Raw genomic sequence first — 22496 nt, forward strand, 5'->3', positions numbered from 1 at the left:
TTTCGTCCGCCTTACCCAGAGAGCACTCTTTTGTGATCTGTGTAACTAGGACCGCAACTAGCCTTTGCGCTCATTGCTGTTGCTTGTGCTTTTTCTTGGTTGTTTGTTTCTGGGTCTATTTGGTTTTTGCTTTTTCCCATTTTGTTTAGTTTGTTGTTTTCCTCCTTGTTGTTGTTTTGCCCATTTGGCCTTTTTTTGCAGTTTTCTTTATTTTTGCTTTCCCCACTCTAGTCAGCTAGCACACTCAGAAGTATCAGCGTTCGAGGATTTAGTGGCTTTTCCTCTTTGTTGTGTTCTGCTTTATTGAGCTAGTCTTGCGGCTTCGCCTCTAGAGTAGTGAGAGTAGTTGGTGCTGTGTCTTAGTCAGCTGGGTAGTCAGTCCCCCGTGGTCCCTTTGTGTTGTAGGTAGTGCAGTGAGGGTCCGTGATTAGCTAGCGTGTGTCGAGTGAGTTAGGGAGTCGAGAGAGCGTAGTTAGGTGACCGGCAGCATGGAAGGCCCCTTGGACTTCCATCCTCCTCTGGACGGGTTCCGCTTCGTGGACGTGATCGGCCGGGGCAGCTTCGGCCTGGTGAAGCTGGCCCGGCACCTGGCATCGGGCAAGTATGTAGCCGTTAAGATCCTCCTACAAGACGCCTCTCCCAGCAGCCCGCTGTCCGCGCAGGGGGAAGCGGCCATCCTGAGGAGCCTGCGGCACGACAACATCGTGCGGCTGCTGGCGGAGCGGCACACAAGGACACACCTGTTCTTGGTTATGGAGCTGGCGACCAAGGGCTCGCTCCAGAGCTACGTATTTGAGCAGGGCGGCCTGGCCGAGGCCGAGGCCAGGACCCTGTTCGGCCAGGCGCTGGCCGCAGTGAGCTACTGCCATGGCCAGCGCGTGGCGCACCGGGACCTCAAGCTGGGCAACCTGCTGCTGGATGAGCACCTGAACCTAAAGCTGGCGGACTTCGGGTTGAGCCTGAGGCTGGAGCAGGGCACGCTGGTAAGGGGCTTCTGGGGGACCCCTGAGTACTGCGCACCAGAGCTTTTCCTCGGGGAGGCCTACGACCCCTTTAAGGCCGACCTGTGGAGCCTGGGGGTGGTGCTGTTTGCCATGCTGGCGGCCAAGCTGCCCTTCCGCGGCAAGGACACGGAGGAGCTGCAGGACACGGTGCTGTGTGGCTGCTACGTGCTGCCGCGTGCCGTCAGCCCGGCCCTGCAGGAGCTGCTGGCCTGGCTGCTCACTGTCGACGCCTCGGGGAGGCCCAGTGCGGAGGACGCCAGGACCCACTGGTGGTTTGGCCCCAGCCGAGAAGCCGCCCAGGAGGAGGAGGAGGATGCTGTCACCCTGCTGCAGCCCCTGGGCGTTCCCCGGGACTCGGAGGCCAAGGAGTACCTGGCGGGCCTCGGCCTGCTGCCAGGCACGGGGACCGAGGGGACGCCAGGCCCTCAGCCCCGCAGCCCGGCGGCCCTGCCCGAGTCCTCGCAGGGCGGGGAGCGCCACCCCATAGAGGACAGCTTGTCTCTGTTGTCGGTGTCCTGTGACAGCATGTCCGTCGACATTTCCTCCGCACGAAGCGACTCCTCCGAGGCCTCCAGTGAGTCCTGCCCTCCCCCCTGCCTCGGGGCCTCCAGGAGCTGAGCCCAAGGCACCCTGAGGTGACCCCACTCTTGACTCTCTCCTACCAGGCCAGCCACAGCAGGAGTGGAACCCGGCTTCCAGCACCGCCCCCGACTCCTCCCAGGCCTCCAGTGAGTCTTGCCCTCTCCCCACATCCCCTGCCACTTCAGGGCCTCCAGGAGCTGAGCCCAAGGCTCCCTGAGGTGACCCACACTTGATTCTCTCCTACCAGGCCAGCCACAGCAGGAGTGGAGCCCTGCTCCCAGCGCAGTCCCTGACTCCTCCCAGGCCTCCAGTGAGTCTTGCCCTCTCCCCACATCCCCTGCCACTTCAGGGCCTCCAGGAGCTGAGCCCAAGGCTCCCTGAGGTGACCCACACTTGACTCTCTCCTACCAGGCCAGCCACAGCAGGAGTGGAGCCCTGCTCCCAGTACCGCCCCTGAGCCAGCCTCCAAAGCGTCGCCCTCCAGCCCCAGTGCCCGGAGCCTCATTGACCTCCCAGAGCCAGAAGCCACCGCAGCAGCCCATGAGCCCAAGGACTCTGGGACCGCAGCCACAGCTGATACCACAGAGATCAAGGCCAGCACCCAGGACAAGAGGCAGGGCCGGCGCGGGGTCGGCAGGAGGATCCTCCGGTTCCTGCTGAGGGCGTGCTGCATCCTGCCGTCCCGAGGGAGCAGCCCTAGCCTCCGCGGCAGCAGAGTGGTCCCCAAGTAGCCTCGCTCAGCCCCAGTCACCAGGAGCAATCTGCAGGCTGAGCTGACTGAACGTTTTTCTTTTCTAAGCATTTGCAAATGCTTCCCATGAATAAAATTCACCATGTGTGCATGGCTTTGGTCCCGTGTGATGCTTGGGTCCCTGTGTGCACCTTGGGGAGGTGATGGAGGTACGGGCGGGTGGCTCTCACAGAAAGACAAACGCTGGGTGATCTCCCGTGTGTGGGGATCACAGAAGGGGTGACATCATAGAAGTAGAGCATAGAGTGACGGATCCCTGAGCCTTGGCCGGGGGAGGAGGGAGGGAGAGTCAGAGCTTCCATAGTGGCACAGGCACATGGGGGTCGGGGTCTGATGAAAAGTTGACGAACCAGGAGAAGAAGAAAATGGATCCTAAGCGCTGATGCCTCCTGAACCCTGGGGTGAAGCTGAACTTGACGCCCTAGCCTGCCAGGGCTTCCCGGTGACAAGCCCATGAACTCCTTTTCATTCTCTAAACCTGCTTGGGGGGAGCTTGTCTTATTTCCATCCAGAATGCTGAAACTCTTCCTATCTTCATAGCTGGGAAGTTTCATTTTTCAGGCCTGCAGTCCCCAAGGGTCACGACCCTTTCATGGCTGCTGCCCAGGAGCCTGAATAAGCACATCACAGAAGAGGAAACAGGAATGAGCTTTATCGAAAAGGGCATGCATTGGAAAGTACGTCGTATTCGTCGTTCACGGGTTCGTGAGTGAACGCCCGGGCTCTCTGGCATTGTCCACACGGCCTCCAGGTACCGACAGGTTTTGAAAGACATGTTGGGGTTTGAGACTTCGGAAATCTGTTGAGCCCTTCCCCTATCTTTCTATTTTGATTAGAGGCCACCTACAATATAGAAACAAGTCAACATAATTCACTTTTCTAATCAAAGAGAATTCTTTGAGAGCAGAAGAGATCTAGCATCTAAACAAATGCATTGTAATTTTCTTAATGAACTAAGTCATCATGAATCACCATGGCATCACCCCTTGTGCAGTCGAGTCTGTGACATTTCCAACAATGCGATACTATTTAGTAAATATTAAGACGGTTAGCGAAAGGGGATAAGAAATGACCTTTCAATCTATACAGAGCATGTTCATTACTAAAAAGGCGCCAATTGGTTGTAAAGGATTGTTCTGCTGTCGTCACCGCTGAAGCATGTCCCGCCTGGTGGTTATGAATTATCCTTAGAAGAAATATGGATGTATGACATTTACATTTGCAATGTCATTTAGCATAAGCATTCACTCTTATTCACGTCTTTGGGCCCTGTGCAGTCTGAAATATGGGTATGTTTCAAAGCTCAAATATATTTGCATGTTTTCTCCTAGAAACCAGAAACAAAGCACCGTAGTGTAGCAGGAAGAGCATCAAAGTTATGTCATATGCCCCTTCCCTTGCAACATGAATCTGTCACTTGCTACCAGTGTGACCGAATGGAATTTTGTTTAACCCAGAATGTTCCAAACTTTTGTGATCACAGAAGCTCCTTTCTTTTCTAACATCTTTTGGTATCACCACATATTTGTGGAACTCACATAGGTGAGTGATTCACAGCACGGGAATTTGCATCACTGGACTTGGTTAGAGTTCCAGTGCAGTCACTTACTAAGTGTGGATATGAAATTCCTATGACCATTGTTTTCTTTTCTTCTTAAGGAAAGACCAAACTTTATCAAGAAGGATTGCTGCTAAAAATAATAAATAAAATTAGGGGAGTCATGTAAAGTGGGTGGGGCAGAATTAGACAAATAATTCAGTGCATAGTCACATTTTAATTCTGTATCCTCAGAACCTGGAACTTAATAAATATGCTTGTGATCTGTGGAATTCCTTCCAGACAGTATGGCAGGCAAGCACTCTGCATCAGGAGTCACCTGGCATAGCAGAGACAAGAACCCTCATCTCCTGAGATTCAGTTCCAAGATCTTTACATGACAGACCATGGTGGCAAGGGCACACATGTGTAGTTTAGAAAGGAAGAAAGGGTGAGAGGAGATTTGAGTAAAGATGCTTATTAATAAAAGCAAAAAGATGAGCAAGGAAGGGAGGACAAGATGGGATAGACAGACCACAATGATGATGATGATGAAGATAGATAGATAGATAGATAGATAAAACAAGGAGAAAGGGAAGGGGTGGAGGGGGAGAAAAAATAGAGGAGAGAAAGGTAGAGAGAGAAAGGAAGGTGGCAGGAAGGAATGAAGGACAGAATGAAAAGAGAGATGAAGGGAGGGAGGCAGTAAAAGGGCCCACTGTAGATGAGATTAACTCTCCAAACAACAGCCTATGAAATCAAAACTGAAACTATATTCACATCAACTAAAGCATAATCTAGCAGGTTAGTTTCTCATTATACAATCAGACTAGCTCAGTCTTGAGTTGGCCCTTACGTACTTTGCTGATCAAAAAGAATTTGTCTAGCCTTAGTTAGTCCTGCTCTTCTGATGGACTTGGTGTAGTGGCTAAAATGCCACTTGGGGCACCCACATCTCACATCTAAGTGTCTGGGTTCAAGTCCTGGCTCCAAGTGCAATTACGGCTTCCCTCTTTGCAATGCATTTTCTGGGAGGCAGTGGATGTTGGCTCAAGTTGTTGAATCCCCAACACCCATGTGGTAGAACTGGACTGAGTTCCTGACTCCCATTCAGGGGCTGTTCCAGGCATCTAGGGACTGAACCAATAAATGCAAACTCTTTTTTTGTCTATCTTTCTCTCAAGTAAAAAATGATAAATAAAATTTTTAAACTATTGATTTGTGACTGTTGTGATGAGGAAATAAAATAAGCTATCAAACATTTAGCTCAATATCCGGCCCATGATAACATTCCATCAGTATTAACCCTGTACATGATTACCATAATAATGATACAATCTCTGATGCCTTAAGAACTGATAAATCTCAGGGTTGGCTCAGTGCCAATAAATAAGATTGGGCACTGAGGAGAAAATGTAGGGGTGAATTAAATACTTGTGGAATAGGATTCAGGCCAGGAATGTGAAGTCTCCCACTGAACATTTCAGTGGGAGATTTTTCTAAGAGTAGGTCAATTCCTCATATGTCACAAAAAGGGTAATATTAAGTATATGGGAAATTGTATAAAGGTTGGAAGGAAAAACAAAGATGGTATTTCTTTAAGCTAATTATGCAAGACCAGGAATATAAATTGGAAGATGATGCAGTTTTTATAATTTGAAAGATTTATTGATTTATTTGAAAGGCAGAGTTACAGAGAGAGGGTGAGAGAGAGACAGAGAGAAATAGAGATCTTCCATCCACGGGTTCACATCCCAGATGGCTGAAACAGTTGGAGCTGGCCTGATCTGAACCCAGAAGCTATGTAGGTAAAGGGGTGCAACTAATTGGGCCATCTTCTGTTGCTTTCCCAAGCACAATAGCATGGAGCTGGATCAGAAGTGGAGCAGCAGGGACTCAAACCTGCATATGGAATGCTGGCACCACAGCTGACAGCTTTACCGGCTATGCCACAGTGCTGGTCCCAAGATGATTTAATTTAATAGACCTGTTAGTAGTCTGAAATATTTGTTGAAATGAGCTTGATATTTAAATAAAATTAGAGGGTATGACATATATTCACAGGGGAACTTACTTTATTAAGCAATTCAATCAATACAGTCAGAATTAATTTCTCAAGATCTGAAAATTTGACAGAAATGGACAAATTCCTATTCTCAAATTTAGGACATTTCAGAATGAGAGATGACCAAGAAGGAAACTTTGTGTGCCTTTTAGATTTTCAAGACAGTGCAGGCATGCCAAATTATGTAGAAAAACGTTCATGAGGGGATCTCAGGGAAGAAAAAGGGTTTGATCAAGAAAGTAGAGATGAGTACATGATACGAAAGAGAACAAGTTGAAAGAATTAAAGGCAGAGGAGGGATAAAATGGCTATGTTGAAATACTACATCACTCCAGTGATGAGAAACAAGGATACCAGTGCTGGCAAGAAGATGAAAAGAACAGTATTATCATAACTACTTTTAGTAATAGATTGAGCCTGTCTTGGGAGGTAGTGAACTCCGCACCATGTGAGGTATCAAAGTGGACTTTGATATGGATCATAATTTATCTGGAAAGTTGAATTGAGGACATTAGCATTGAACAGTGTGTTAGATTAGGTCATCATTCCCCAACGTGCTGCTGAAAATATGCTGAGAGGATATTAATAGTTATTATGGAAAAATAAAGACATGGTAATCCCCTGGCAAAATAAGGTTAAGAAACATTGAAAAAATTAAGCAGTTACAGGATCTTCAGCATTGAGACTCTCTGAGAGGGGATATTAGTAGTATGTTTCAATCCCAATAGAAGAATGGAGTCTTTCTACAAGACGCATATCATGGTGGCGGCAGGTGGAAAACGTGAGATTAAACAATCCCCAGGAAACACTGGTATATATGATCTCACCCAAATTCTTAACTTGAAGATTTCAGGAGTCTGTAGAAGAAAGCCACTCCAACGACCCTGGCTGTGTTCTAGCTTAGTGCAGTATACAGTTAGAAAAACCAAGAGTCTAAACATTACAGCAAATTCGGAAATTCTAACTTAAAGAAGATAAAAGAGAATGCTGAGGGACCTTGCAGAGAAGTTTCTGAGTAACTGGGAAGTGAACATAGTGATGGATTTAACAATGAAGAATAGACAATCTATATGTTGCTAATAGGAAAAAAGAACAAGAGATTTAAACAACAAAGGGACAGCCAGAAAGAATGGAAAATGACATGAAATAGTGGTGGGTGTGGGTATATCTTTTATTTTTAAGCATAAGATGTACCTGGCTTGAGACCAGACCAATGTGGACATAGTCAGCTTCCTTCCTGATGGGAAGAGGCACTCAGGAAACACAGCCAGGACGCTGCACAGGAAAACGTGGATTCAGACTGGACTGACTCTTCACGACAAAGGATGTCCCAAAGCCACTGACCTGGTGAAACCACAATCCTCTTCCCTCATGGGATGTGGTTGTTTGGTGAACTGTAATCAGGGTGTGTCTTCTTGGGCTAGAGACCTGTTAAGAGCATTTTTGATCTCGCCTTGGGGGAAATCCTAACACCCTCCTAATGCTAATCACTGCTTCCTAAATCCCTCCTGGCTAAATTAGCCTTTCATTGCATATCTAGTGCCCGTGCAGTTCCTCACAGAATATGAGATCCAAAAGCACTTTCAAGTCTTAATCAGATTTTCCTTCTCTTCTTCCAAGCTTTGACCTATCATGTCAGAATCTAAGCTCTTCTCTGAAGAATGAAATGTTCTGCTCATTTTTTTGTGTGTGATACACCAAGCTGAATCTGAAGGAGGCCAAAAGAGAGATGCAGCTCTTTTAAATGAGACAATACCTGTCTCTTACTATGATACAGCATTGGATATCTGCTTCAGGACTTATCAACAGCCCCATCTAAAAGAATCTTACATTTCCCACCAAATCCATAGCTTGAGAAGTCACATGTTAGCTCTTTAGTATATATGGGAAGATCAGAGCCTACAAAATCTGGCACAATTTAATACTCAAAAGTTGTAACTTGTAATTGGTACATTTATCTCACTCTTTAATTATTAAAGTTGCTTTATTGATTTGATGCCTAAGATGCAAACAAGCAAAAAAAAAAAAAAACTATTCCAACTAGTTATTGGGGGGGTTCTACCTTTTGGGACTTTTCTACTAGTCTTTAAATCTAAACATTTTGTTCCATCAATCAATAAGATTTAACACATTAACAAAATCTAGCACTTTGTTTCAACTGCTTGGTAACTACCCTCCTTGACAGGAAATGCCCCAAATTCCTTCTCTGGCAGTAGTTACATGGTCTCCAAGACAATATTTTCCTTGGACCTTTAAAGTCAATTGTAACAAGCCCAGGACCTGGAATTCTGTGTCCACTGACTTTGTAATTCTTCATAAACAGTCACTGTGCCCTTCTTGTATTACCGCGGAGATACTATATCATTATCGAATCCTATTTACTGAGTTGGAACAGTATTTCAGTATTGGCATGGAGACATGAGGGCACCTGCCTTACTCATGCCTCCTTACCAGGTCAGGCAACTGTGTCATTTTGGTCGAGACGGTTTCTGGATAATATTTACAGATGAAGAGTCTCACGGGTTAGAGCAAGACGCCACTTGTGAGAGTCATTCCTGCTGGGCCACAAGCCTGACTGCTGGTTCACGAGTGTGGCTGTTGCCCTCAGCCCAGGCAGTTGGCCGCCTTCCATCTTGGGCTGTTGGCTATAAATGTGAGAGGAGGTGAAGGCACATCAAGGTCCTCACTACCATTACAGAAACAGCTGTATCTCCTCTGAAGGGACTCCATGAAGCAGAAATGCTGACTAGGCAATCATTGACTTAAGTCAAGGCTGAGCACATAGTAGGCACCCCATATATATTTGTGGGATGAACAAGTGAGCATCAATTGTGAGATTCCTCGCTGTCAAGAAACTTGTAATCTAATAAGGTTCCAAGTGAAGATGCCACAAATTCAGCCTCCCTGTCACTTACAGGGCCCCTGAGGAGAGTCTATGGCATTCCCTGGCTTCCATACATTCCTCTAAACCCCTCTGAATATAATTATGGGTTCTGTTGTATCACCTCTTGGGATAATAAGGACCATATGTTTAAAGTCTCAGTGGAAAGAAGAAGGATTACATTTATTTTGTTGGTTAAATCATCCACATGCCCACAGGAAATCATTATGTTTAATATACACAGGGTGCTACAAGAAGGTTCACACTAACAGGATAGAGACAGCTTTTTCTTTGCCTTGAAGAACGTACAGTACAAACAGGAAGTCAAGCCAAGTTGATCTGAACCAGATGAAAATATATCTTTTCATTTTGTAAGACTCTGAACACAGCAAATGCTCAAACCATAATGCTAAATGCACACATTTATAGTGATACTATTTGGGCTATCTAAAATAACACTTGATTAACTTTCAAAAGATATTCTGAATCCCTGGTCAATGATATTACCTTCCCTTCAACACAATTCAACTGGTGTTTGAAGAGTAAGGCCAAGGGGTCATAAAGTACCAAAATACTGAAAAAGGACCCAAAAGTTAGGTTATGTTCCAAAATATCTATACCTAATCAACATCAGGAACACTGACAGGCTCTTTAAAAGATCTAGCATGATTAATTAAAAGTCAGTCTATACTATTGCAACCGACACTTTGAGATGTGATGATTTTGAACAGCCCTTGTCTTGACTGTTGAGGAACAGTGGTATTTTTGGTTTTGTCTTTTTTAATAGTGTTTGTTTAGCATTTTACTTAGTATAGGGCTAATCTTATACGTATAAAGTTAACTGAAAACAGATCTTTGTGAAAAATAAGAATGAGAATAAGAGAGGGAGGAGGAAGAAAGGTGGGAGTATGAGCAGGAGGGAGGATAGGGTTAAGTGGGAAGAATCACTATATTCCTAAATTTGTATATACAAATGCATGAGGTTTTATGCCTTAAATAAAATTTTAAAAATAAATTTTAAAAAATCAAAGATTATATTATATGTATATTTAATATTTCCCTCATATATGAATCTTAGACTTGAAAATATTAACATTCTAAAATTATACAATAAAATATGATTGAAATAGAATAAAAATTTTAATTATGAAAAACTAAAGTTTAGGCTTTATGTGTTTCTTTAAAAGAGATAATATTCTTTAAATATTGTCCTATACTTAATTTCCTGTCATAAATATACATTTATGTCTCAGGGTATATATTTTTTTGTTGGACCTGGCAAACCAAACAGAATTTTATGTAGTATGTAAAGAATGGTTAAATCTTTTCCCTCAAGATATATGGGAACCATAAAAAATCCCAGGAGCAGAGATGATGTCATATAGAAGACTAATTAACACACCTAGAGGATAATGTATGTTATATGGTCTTTAAATTTTTATTAAGGTCACTATGAAGTATTGCTTAGAACTAATGATGATGAAGACATTGGGCTCAAACACCAACTGTGGGGCTGAGTAGTTGTGTGGAAATTACAGGGTCTCCACTAGTGAGCTGTCACAGAAGCTCCTCATCCCTGAAAGAGAACCCTCCACAGGACTGAGACTTCAAGGAGTCATGGGAGGTTGTCAGGGGGCCAAGGAAGGAGATCGCATTCAGGTAAAGGGAAATCATGACAAAGGCACAGAAGTGGGATCACTCACAACATGTGTGGGAAACTGCCAGTGTTTCAAGTCAGGCGGTGAGAAATAGTGGTAGCTATGATGCAGAGAAATGGCCAAACAGAAGCCATGGCGTTGCAGAGGGATTTTGTATTGATTCTGGAGGTGGAAGAGGGTATGCCACACAGAATGGTGATCCTGTCTCACTACATTCACATTCACTCCCTCTCATTTCTGCACTTTTATATTTAGGGGCAGCTCTGACACTCGCTCTGACTAATAAGCTTTAGGCAGCTGCTATGGAAGTCATTCCCAGACTAAAAGTCAACAAGAGATGGCCCTGAAAACCCTACTCTCATTCTCTCATTCTCTCCCTCCCTCCCTCCCTCTCTCTCTCTCTCTCTCTGCGTCCCTCCTTCCTTTTTCTATCCTTATCACTATCTCCATCTCTATGCTCACCTCCATCCTCCATCACCATCCCAACACTCTCATCTTTACCTATTTCTTTGCCCTAAGGACCCAAAGAGCATCCAGTTGAGAAAGCAATATCATAAAAATCATATTACAACATACAGGAAAACTGTCTTAGAACATTGCTTAACCCACAATGGACTTTGTGTGAGCAATAAACAAACCTCTGTTGGATGAAGCAACCAGGATCTTCATGCACTCTAACCTACATTTCCTTAACTCACAAAGAGAGACTCTTGAGCAGAGATAAAACAGACATGGTTACATAGCTCTGTTAGGAAGACTCGTGTTCAGCTCGAATACAATAAAATAAAATAAAATAAAATAAAAATTAAAAAATAAAAAACAGTAGTTCTGGAGAACTACAAAACTAATATTTATTGACACTTGCAGTGGACCAGCCTTATATAAATAGATTTTCTCATTTGATTCTCAGAGCCCCTCGCTGTGGATGTCACTCTTATTATTTTCATAACTTGCACAAGGTTTCAAAGATCATGGCTGTATCTGGCTACAAACACAGTTTGTGATACTCGGGAAAGCAAACACTTTGTGCTTCCATGTAATTGAGTTACTGAGTTCTTGTCATGCTCAGTTGTTACTGATGTTCCAGAACGTCCTGGGATCAAAATGGATATGAACACAGAACCACACACACACACACACACACACAGTCATACACACATTCTATGAGTACATCTATGTGATCTTCTACAGGATGGTGATCTTGTTCAGTCCTTTCATACTTCAAAACTACGGACGCTGAAGCTGTTCGAGGGGGATTTTAAACAGCCAGCACACAACAGGATTGTTGAACTACACGGAATACTGTACACAAAGGAAAAGATGAAACAGGCTAAAGTCTGAGGGCTGCTTTAGTGACCACAATGAAATCTGAATGTTGTCAAAATCTGCTAGCCAGGCACTGAAGTTTTAATGGGATACAGTGATGGACATCTGTTAAGACAGCCAATTTGATTTAGTCCTCAACAACTTCCAGGTATTGTTGGGGCTCACAGGTATCCCAAGTCTGCATGGACAGCCCCTTCTCATTCCTCCTGGGTTCTAGACTGCCTCTGAGGACTCCAAACCCAAGAGAAGGACAGCCTCACACACATTCCACCTTCCATCTCTGAGTCCCTGTGACAGTGTTTCTCTTGAATAAGCGTAGGAATGACTTAGGAACCCTACCAAAATGAAGGCTTAAGACCCTTCCAACTCCAGCAGATTCTAATTCAGTAAATGTGATGGTTAATTTTACATGAATTCTCAGCCTCTATAATCATGCGAGCCAATCCAAGGTAATGAATCTCCAGATATTTATATTGTATTATATAATATTATAACCTGGAGAACCCTATACAGATACAAGGTAAGAGCCACAAATCATCATTTCTAAGATGAAACTCTAGATGACACTGGTGCATGTAGATCCTTCTTTGTGGTATAAATGGTGGTTATGTTAACAAACTCCTATACGGATCTCTAATGAGAGTCTACATATCTGGCCTCAGAAATCCTATAATCTAGTAGAAATATAGACATGAGAGCCAACACATTGCAACACAGCAGCAATCAGTATTTTTTTAAAGTGCCCCTGAGTGGTTCAGTTGTCACAGGGAATGAGAATCACCATCCCACATCTGTAGCACCCACATTCTGTGATTCCAAATAGCCACTCACATATTTAATGTTTCCAATCAAGGGCTCATCCCTACTTTTGGACCTGAATATTGTAGAAATATTTTCTGGTAGCATCTCTTAATGTCTCTCCTTTATTTTTCTCTGCTTACTGCCAATTCTTTGGGATGTGTGATGCTTTTCAACTTATCTTTTTTCAGAAAAGTACCAAGGGAATATTGGGCAAAGTAAAACAAGTAATGAAACAACAACAGCACACACACAAACAGGAAAATATTTAAGATTGATGATTGTCAAGAAGTTGTAAATCCTAGTGGTTTATAGCTCATTGGTGGCAACAGAGGAAACAAAATGCATTTGTCCTTTAATTCTCTTCTACCAAGCACAAATTCCTAAACCAGTTTAAGTGAAATATCTTCTTATCCCACTCATCTTCCAGACTAAGTTCCTGAGTGTTCTCTACTCACACCTACCACTTCCCCTGGCCCCTTGTCTGCTTGTCTGTCTTCCCTATGGGCCCTGAAGTGCCTTGAGGGCAGGAGCTGTGAGTATATCATTAAAAGTTCTCAATTTAGCATTTTTAATTGTACTAACGAATTCAGCCTTTCACATTATATTGTATTGTATTATACTCTGGTTAAAACAGAGCTTTCACATAGCTTATCTGAGTGGTACAGATACTGACATCATCAAATACTGATGTCCAGCAAATAAAAGACAGACTTGAAATCAGGTGGGACTATCATGAAATCCGAGATTCCCCTGTCCACATCACCCACCCAGGTGCCATTTGGATTGTATTGTGTTAAAAATCAACAAATATTTAGCGACCCCCTACTCTGTGCAAGTCTTGTTTCCAGCAATGACACTGCATGTGTCCCAGGGAGGTGGGAAGCACTTCTGCTTTGTCATTCTCCTGAATAAACAATGGCCCCTGCTCTCTGGGCTTGAGACTTCTTGAGTGTTGAGCTGAATTATATATGAAATGGCTATGTCTATGATGGTTTGGGGATCCAGGAGGCCATGCTCAGTACCAGGAAGAACACAGACTGCAAATCCTAAAGCCATAATTGCAATTACAACTTTTCTGATCTTTGCTTGGGCTAAGGAGGCTAAAAGTCATTGGAATTTTGACAGCCCTGTCTTGCTGTGAAGAAACCTGGTACACAAAACCAAACTCTCAATACATGAATTATTGGGCCACTTTTTTGTTTATAAAATGATTTTTTTTATTAAAGGACTTCTTGTCGCCATTCTTTAATTTTACTCTATTAACTGAAAAGGGGCTGCTATGAGTTCTTTACATTTAAGTATCCTACAGCATTTAAATCTTCAGTTTATCAAAAATTTATTTGAAGTATAAATCTGTGAGAACATATAAACCGTATATACCTCTAAATATCCATGAGTCTTCTTTCCAATTTTCACAATCACCATTTATTGTGATGATTTTCTAGCTTTTTCATTAAAACAAAGGTTTAGCAACTCTTCATCTTTCATTTTCCCCAAATCCATTGCCAACACTGTCCCCTAGGGACATTATCTTGGTCTGGTGCTCCCACCTAACATCAACAGGTTTGATCATCTCCCAAGGCCTCCAGCTTGAGGACACATCACATCAAATCTTCTGCTGCCCTTAGCTGGGCCACAGACTCCCTGGGACTTATTTAGATACTGAGGAGACAGGCTTCAGAAAGGATTCTGTGGGCTTGGAGATGCCATGTGATTGTAAAGAGCCATGAGCACACTCCTGGAAGCTTCGAAAACCCTCATCTGCACTTATGAGTACAAAAAACACTGCTGGAGAGACAGGGATTGGCAAAAGCCCCGGGGAGGAAATTGGTGCCAGGAAGATACTTAGTATTTCGTATTAGGCCCCTTGCCCAAACGCCCAATGGATCTGAAATTGCACACATAAAGCAAGCACTTGGCACAGGGTGTGAAGTGATGAGTGTGCACGATTCCTGGATTGTACAGGGAGGTAGGCTGATGGGAAGAGTTTCAAGTCACAGATCTAGGCGATGTCTGGGTAAGTCTCACAGAGCCAGACAGCATCCCAGCCGAGGACTGCAGAGGTTTTGCTGCACAGAGTAAATAAATGTGCTGCCAGGATTGTATTGAAAGTGAAAGAGCCAAAAGAAAGAAGAGCACTCAGGAGCATCTGTCAGTTGGCAAGACCAACGTTCTAGGGCCTACAAGGATTGATGAGCTTTACATAGCCTGGATAAGCACTCAATGAGCCAAAGGTTCAGTGTGGTCTATGTCCCACCTTGCACCATCCCGGAGAGGAAGAGCAGGATAGCAAAGCTGGGAGGCAGAGAGAGAGAGAGAGAGAGGGAGGGAGAGAGGCAGGGAGAAATATCTTACATGGTACAGGTTACTTTGTAAGACTCTACTTGGATTATCAAAGTGCATTTTCAGGACGTGTTTATCAAGTAATGTTATTAGGTCCATGAGGACTGGGGCCAGGGTAAAGTGAGTAAGAAACTAGCTTCCAGTGTAAAAGTTAACAGAGCACACTACATTTGTGCAACTTGTATTCTCCACTCTCCCTACTCCTGGTCCTTTCTGATTTTGACTTTATTGAAAATTTCGATTTTTTTTTCATCCTGGGTTGCATACATTGATTTTGAATTTTATTGCATGCTGTATTAAAATACTGTCTTGAGTTTTTCATAGTTCTTAAGATTTTTAAAGTGTCTCATTAATCTTACCCTACTCCTAGCCCCAGAAAAGGGAGGCCCAGTTAACATTTGTACTTTATCCAAGGTCACATATTTGGTTAACACAAAAGGATAGATTTTTAAAATTAATTATTTATTTCAATTTACTTTTGATTGACTTAAAAAGCAGAGACTGTTACAGACAGAAATCTGTCTTCCATCTGCTTGGGTTTGAGCAAGGCTGCAGCCAGGAGGGTCAATCAGGATCTCCACTCAGGGGCAGCATGGACCCAAGTATTTAAGCCATCACCTGCTGACTCCTGGTATGCACATCAGCAGAAACTACACCAGAAGGGGAGGTAAGACTCAAATCTAGACACTCTGAAATGGGATGTGGGCAACCCAAGTGGTGTCTTAACCACCCTGCCAAATGCGCATCCCAGAGTAACACCCTGGCTCCCAAACCGTATTCTTTCCACCCTATCTGCAGTGTCTATCAAATAGGTTTATCTATTAGTACTTGAGCAGGTGACAGAGACAGGCAATGTGTTGGTATTCCAATGAAAGAAGTCCCTAAAGACAATGGGATTGGGGACAGCTAAATCCTTTTCAGTGCAAAAACTCACCTGTTACAGCATAACCCAGAACATCTGTTAAAATAAGACCTAAAAGAAGACCTTATTGTCTCCACAGATAGCTGAGGAACCTCCTGTGTTAAGTGACAAGTTCTCAACACCAAGTGATCATTGCATCTTCAGAGACAGACTGAGGGAAGAAAGAAGATAACTTCATTTAGGACTCTACTACAGAATGAATGGGAATGTCCAGAAACCACATCAAATTAATACTGTGTAAGGATGATTAATGAGAATTAAGCATGTGATTAAAATAAATCAAAGACTGATGAGATTGTGCAGATAATATCATTTCTTCTGACCCGGAGCATGGCCATTCTCTGACTTTGTGTGAGAGACTTTGAAAAGGGACGGGAATTTAACCATCTACAAATTTAACAGTCTAACCAACATGTGGTTATCAGGTATCTACTGTTCAATTAAAGTACATTTCAAAATAGTCTCCATCTCCCTTCATTGGACAAAAGCTCAATGAAGGCAGATACTAGGCCAGCTTTGCTTACCCTTTTAATTCTTAGGCGTATTACATGGTTAATAAATATTTTTGAAAGGATAATAAATTTTGAATGAATTTCAAAATATTATTTCTCAAAGATAAAAAACTTCATGAGATATTTCTGTTAGTGCTTAGGCGATATTTTAGACTCTTCCCCTCAATAAACAGATATATGCTGCCTCATGACCATGGTGTGTTGGTGTCCACCGAGTCCCTGAAGAAGCCACCGTCACTCCCAACTTAAAACATCAGCACCTGCTCTGCTGTGTATTTGGAACACTCAGCACCATGACTCTCCTGTCCATGGAACCATGGTTGGTTCCATCTCTCCCGACTCCACTTTATTAGTATCGTCTCAGAAAGATTTTCTCCCCAGCCCATTTTTTTCACCGGCATTTTTTTGTTTGTTTGTAGTCTTTTTTCATACTATCCATTGTCTCCGATTCATTTCTTCACAACGGTTCCTGTTCTCTGAAAAGATCTCATTCTTATACTTGCATTATTATTTATTTTCTGATTTTCCAAGTATAATTTTAATCTCCTTGAAGACTGAGACATTGCTGGCTTTGTTCAGACCTGAAAAGGCACACTGTCTTTGGAAGCACTTGATAAATATTTGTTGGACGATTATGGGAGTTGATGGACAAATGAAAACCCTGCCACCTTACCATTGAGCCTTACAAAAGAATGAGGGAGACCTGCATGAATGAACAAATCTCCCAGACATATTAGACAAACATAACCAAGGGAAATATGCATAGAATGACTCAAGTTATTTTTGAGTTAAATGATACGTATGTATATTTAGACAGATGTAGTCTCCTGAGTTGATTTGAAGGAAGTTGCACAGGAAATGGCATGGGGAAAAAAATTTTACTTTACAGCAACACGCTTTTCAAACTTGGGTCATAGTTAACAAGTGATTTTTGCCAACTAGAGAATGGAATGGCATATAACCCTTCCAGGGATAACAAAACACTTCTTGTGATGGAACACTCAGAGATAGATTGAACTTCTCAATTTAGGGTGTCGAGTACAGTACTGGGCACACAGCCGGATGCACAGCAGACATTCAGCATTTGCTCTTTGGATGAGTAAGATAAACTAATTACAAGCAAAGCAAATGAAGAAATGTTGTGTGCATTCCACTGGAAAGCAGCACAGGCTTTGAGAAACTATATGCTGGGACCTCTGATGTGAAGCCTGGGGATTTGCTTATGCCGAGGGTGAGAGGTATCCACAAATAGTGGGGGGGAGGGGGGGGAGGGAAGGTGAATATAAAGTCATTTAGCAGGTCAGTGGGAAGCAGATTCTCTGAGATGGAAATTCATATGCAGAAACTTGGCCAGATAAAGTTCTCAGGGTCAGCATCTGCACAGGAGTGAACACAGCAGGACTGGGCAGAGCAGAGAGCTGGGCAGCGGTTTAGCAGCAAGAGAAGCCTCAGCCAATCTCGTGGGATTTTCCAGGATTGCCCTTCAAAGTCTTCTTGAATTGGAGCAAGTGGGCCAGGTCTTTCTACGACTGCATTTCCCAGTCACTGGATGTGAGCTGCCCTTGGGAAGAAGTTGTGACTTTGGATGAGGCAGCTAGAATCGTGGAGGGCAACTCCCAAACACACACTGTTCTGACAGCTGGTGGACTGAACGCATGAGCATTTCAGCCCTGAAGGTGGTCTGATGGTGTACCTTAGTGTTAATCATCCCACCAATATAATGTAGAAAATATGTGTAATTATTCAAATATGGACATTGATAGAAGTTATAATAACTAGCTCTCAGGTTATTGTATGAATTTATTTATTTATTCATTTTGACAGGCAGAGTGGACCGTGAGAGAGAGAGAAAGGTCTTCCTTTTTCTATTGGTTCACCCCATAATGGCAGCTGCGGCTGGCACGCTGCAGCCGGCGCACCACGCTGATCCGAAGCCAGGAGCCAGGTGCTTCTCCTGGTCTCCCATGGGGTGCAGGGCCCAAGCACTTGCGCCATCCTCCACTGCACTCCTGGGCCACAGCAGAGAGCTGGACTGGAAGAGGAGCAACAGGGACAGAATCCGGCGCCCCAACCAGGACTAGAACCTGGGGTGCTGGCGCCGCAGGCAGAGATTAGCCTTTTGAGCCGCGGCGTCGGCCAATATTGTATGAATTTAACAACTCTGAACCAAGTCTTATATCACAAGACCTGAACTTAAATAATAATATTATTCATTAAGCCATTTTATGTTTATTGACTGCCCACTACTAAATGCTAGGTACTCTTCTAAGTGCTATGGATACAACCAAGAAAAAAAGCAGGTGAAAATACATCCCTTATTTCAGCTTATATTCTAGAGGGAAGATACAGACAAGATAGATACAGCCAGCTATCTGGATGATGGATGGATGAATGACTAGACAGCAAGATGGACAAAAATGGATGATGGAGAGATGGATGGGTAAACAGAAAGATGGATATAGATGAATGAGTCAGATTGTGAAGAGCATCAGAGAGACAAAAGAAGGCATACCAAGGAGTGAGATGGTGTTGGAACAGGGATGAGATTCAGTGTTTTCTAACTGACCATGGAAAACCTCACCCAAGAAATTAGCTCTTTAGCACAGTCCCGAAGTGAGTGAGTGATCAAGCCATCTGTGTACCTAGGGCAGGGTATCCCTGTCTAAGAGAACAATGGTAATAGCTTGCACTTATTGAAAGCTTGCCATGTAACAGAAACCCTGAGAGGTGTTTTACACACTTTATCTTGTTTAAACATGTAATCTTTGTTTCCTTTGAGAAAACTGAGACCTAGAGAGATTAAGGGATTTTTTTTCTCAAGGTTGCTCAGCAATGAAGTGCAGACGCCAGGATTCAAATCCAGTGTGAAACTTCAAAGTCTTCCCTAAAGGAACAACAGAGAAGGGGAAAAAAAGACTACCCTTAACAATAGAGATATGTCCCGTCACTGCTCTGTGCAACTGGTCATGACTGAGCAAGCCTGGACACCCTACCAGATAGCAGAACAGAAAGGTTGACCCTGTCTACCTGACTCCAAAGCCTGGGTGGTTAACCGCTTAGCTACATAGCCTCCTGATGAGCTAGCTGGAGCCCCAAAACAGGGGGACCAATTCCAAGCAGAAACCTCACAGAGGACTGCCTTAGCCAGGGTTCCAAGTAAACTCTTACACCCTCCAACCAATCCACAATGACAAAGCAAAACAAGAAACAAAGGACTCTAGCACACATCCCCACCCTCCCCCCCTCCCCCAGGAATAAGCAGGGTTGGTCCTTTAGAATTATTGCTCTCTTTGGCACCTGTCTCCTGAAGCATCCTCCCCAGCCCCCAGGGCCACTTTCCCCACCGGGAAGCAGCCTCAGTGTGGATGACTTGGACCTCACCCAAGGCCTCACGTTTCACTTTTCTCACACATAGTGAGCTGACACTGCATCAGAATACCCTTCAGCTTTTCTAGAAAATTTCTGAACGGAGGGACACCAAAATAGATCAATAAGAACAGGCAGAGTGCTGGTGTTTGGCCCAAGTTAGGTCCTACTTACCACAAGAGTCTTGACAAATAGTTACACATTTCCATTTTACCAAAGGGGAAACTAAGGCAAGGAGATGGTAATGGCAGGTCAAAGCTATTTTCCTGCACATAGATTTCCATTGGAAAGAATTTATTGCTATATAAGGGATTCTATCAAATATTTATTGAGCATTCATTTGTTTCTCAGGCAGCGAATTAAGTCCTGAGTGATCAATATTTAGGTTTAAGACAGAGATCTGTTCCCAAGGAGCTCAGGATTTAAAGAGAATTCTCAGAGCTGGCAGAATGGTGCTCTCTGTGACACTGTCCATCCCTGCCAAACAACACAGGTCCAGCTGCTGGCGATGCTGATACAGTCTCTGGCTGGTTTCTAAGCAATGCCCTGAAGCCAGCCCCTCCTGATGCTGTCTCAGAGGTCAGGACTGAAAACGTTCCCATCACAACTTTTCCCTCCTCTCTTCTAGTTTTAAAGCCTCCTTTTTGCATCTGGCATTGTCCTGCAGTGGATAAGTCACTACCTGAGATGCAAACATCCCATATAGGTGTCAATTCATGTCCTGGCTGCTCCACTTCTGATCTAGCTCCCTGCTAATGTGCCTGAGAAAGCAGCAGAGAATGGCCCACGTGCTTGGGCCCCTGCACCCATGTTGAGAGCTAGAAGAAGCTCCCAGCTTCACTCTGGCCCAGCCCCAGTCATTGCAACAGTTTGAGGAGTACCAGTGGATCGAAGCTCTCTATCTCTCCCCTTCTTTCTCTGTAACTCTGCCTTTCAAATAAATAAATAAATATTGAAAAAATAATAAAGTCACAGTCTCTTCTCACTCATTTCAAAGTTTCACCTAATGGTTGGCATTCTGGATTTTTCTGCCTCCAGGCTTGGATAAAGTCTACACTTGAAACTTTCAAAAGATGTGAGCTATTAAGATATTTCTGCTTCTATACATTTAAAACTTTCTATTTATTATCTTTTCTTGAATTCTCTCTTCTTTTTTTCCCTTCTCCATCCATAAATGAATGCATGAGGTCTTACACAGTTGGATTTTTCTTTGAGGGAAAAGGCAAAGTGCATTCAGGGATGAATCAAATTAGTGGGAGATACAAACCTCCCTGGATGAGGGCTTCTGGCTCCTGACTTCTTATTAAATTGCCTCTGATGCCTCCCTGATATCTCGATCGGCTTCCTATGTACTTGAAAGCATCCAAATCAACCATCGCTAATCTCCCTTTTGCTTTGAATTGTTTAATCCTTTTGTAAAGTCTCTTATCTGACTCAGCAATCTTGAAAATATTTTGAAGAAGATATTTTCTTTCCTACTGGAGAGGAGGCATCAAGTATAAATACAGGGCAGGGCCATATGTTAATTGGGCATCTAATCTGCCATTCCCAAGTGAGCTTTGATAATAGTTCTTCAGAAAAATAAAGTTTGAGACCTCTCTTCCGGAAGACTTTGGTGGGCCTTTTTCTCTGGCCTTTTCTTGAAAACATATCCTCTTGAGTCTTCTCTCTCAAAATTCATAATATACCTGAAGTAAACCCTATCCAATTGAAAAAATAAATTAATACTGCTGATTTTTCCAAAAAGAAGTTATCAGACATTTTCTTATTTTTTTTTCAACTATATCTCCTCCTCCAGAAGTTGAAATTTCTTCATATTCTTGGAACCCACCCTACTATCACCACAGCTGTACCTATGTCCAAATTCCATCCGTTTCCTGATCCAGCCAGATGTTTCCTGGCCATAATTAGGACACCAGCCCAATGTCTTTTGGTGCATCCTTTGGCCTAGACAAAGCGTTTCCAGTCACCATGTTCTCACACAGAATAAGCACCTTCCTATGTGGCCTTCTTCAACCTTTTTTTCCTTTCTCACCATGGCTGCCAAAAGGGGTTCTGAGCACCCTCCACCCACTCAAAGCACATAGTGTGTTCCACAGGGACCCCCAGAGCTGACCCAGGTCAGCAGCTTCCATGAGCCACCCTCTTCCCCTGCCCTCACTTTGTAATTCCTCTTCCTTGAGTGAGCATTACCCTTTGGGTTCAGTGCCAAGGATAATGTGAAGCATCAGTAAGGCATCCTACAGGGCATCTCTCATTTACCTTGAAACACATCACTCATGGGGCCCCTATGATGTCACAGACTACATTTCCTTTCCACAAGGCATTAATGCATCCTACTTGGCAACTCATTTAAAATACATGATCAAGCCATGAAAGGCGGTGGTGTTAATCCTAGACAATGGGAAGGAAGAGACAGAAGCAAAATAAGATTCAGTCACAGACCCACCCTTTTTTTACTCAAAAATTCCCCATATTCCAACATAGAAACTCAACTCTGCAAAGGTCAGTAATCACATTTATTGTCAAAATTGGTTTGAGACAAGGTGATGGTATAGAATAGACTAATGCTCCTATTAATTTTATCAGAAGAAACATCTCTTCTCCCATCTCTTATTTGTATGTATACCCACCTGTCACGTACACACACCCATCATACAATAGTGTGGTGCAATGTGCTTCAGAATAAAACAAAATGCTCAGAAGTGTTGAGCAAATATTTTCTAAAAAGAGCTTTTAAATAAAGAA

The 22496-nt window shown here is 43.4% G+C and overlaps 1 protein-coding gene across 1 annotated transcript; it reads left to right on the forward strand.

Moving 5' to 3' along the window:
- Nucleotides 1-488: 488 nt before the first annotated feature.
- Nucleotides 489-2317, forward strand: LOC133747742 (MAP/microtubule affinity-regulating kinase 3-like). Its single transcript, XM_062176039.1, has 4 exons — nt 489-1248; nt 1402-1578; nt 1670-1732; nt 1998-2317. The coding sequence occupies exons 1-4, from the start codon at nt 489-491 to the stop codon at nt 2315-2317; spliced, it is 1320 nt and encodes a 439-aa protein (XP_062032023.1).
- Nucleotides 2318-22496: the final 20179 nt, after the last annotated feature.

The sequence above is a fragment of the Lepus europaeus genome, chromosome 19 (genome assembly GCF_033115175.1).
Source record: "Lepus europaeus isolate LE1 chromosome 19, mLepTim1.pri, whole genome shotgun sequence".
Classification (NCBI taxonomy): domain Eukaryota; kingdom Metazoa; phylum Chordata; class Mammalia; order Lagomorpha; family Leporidae; genus Lepus; species Lepus europaeus.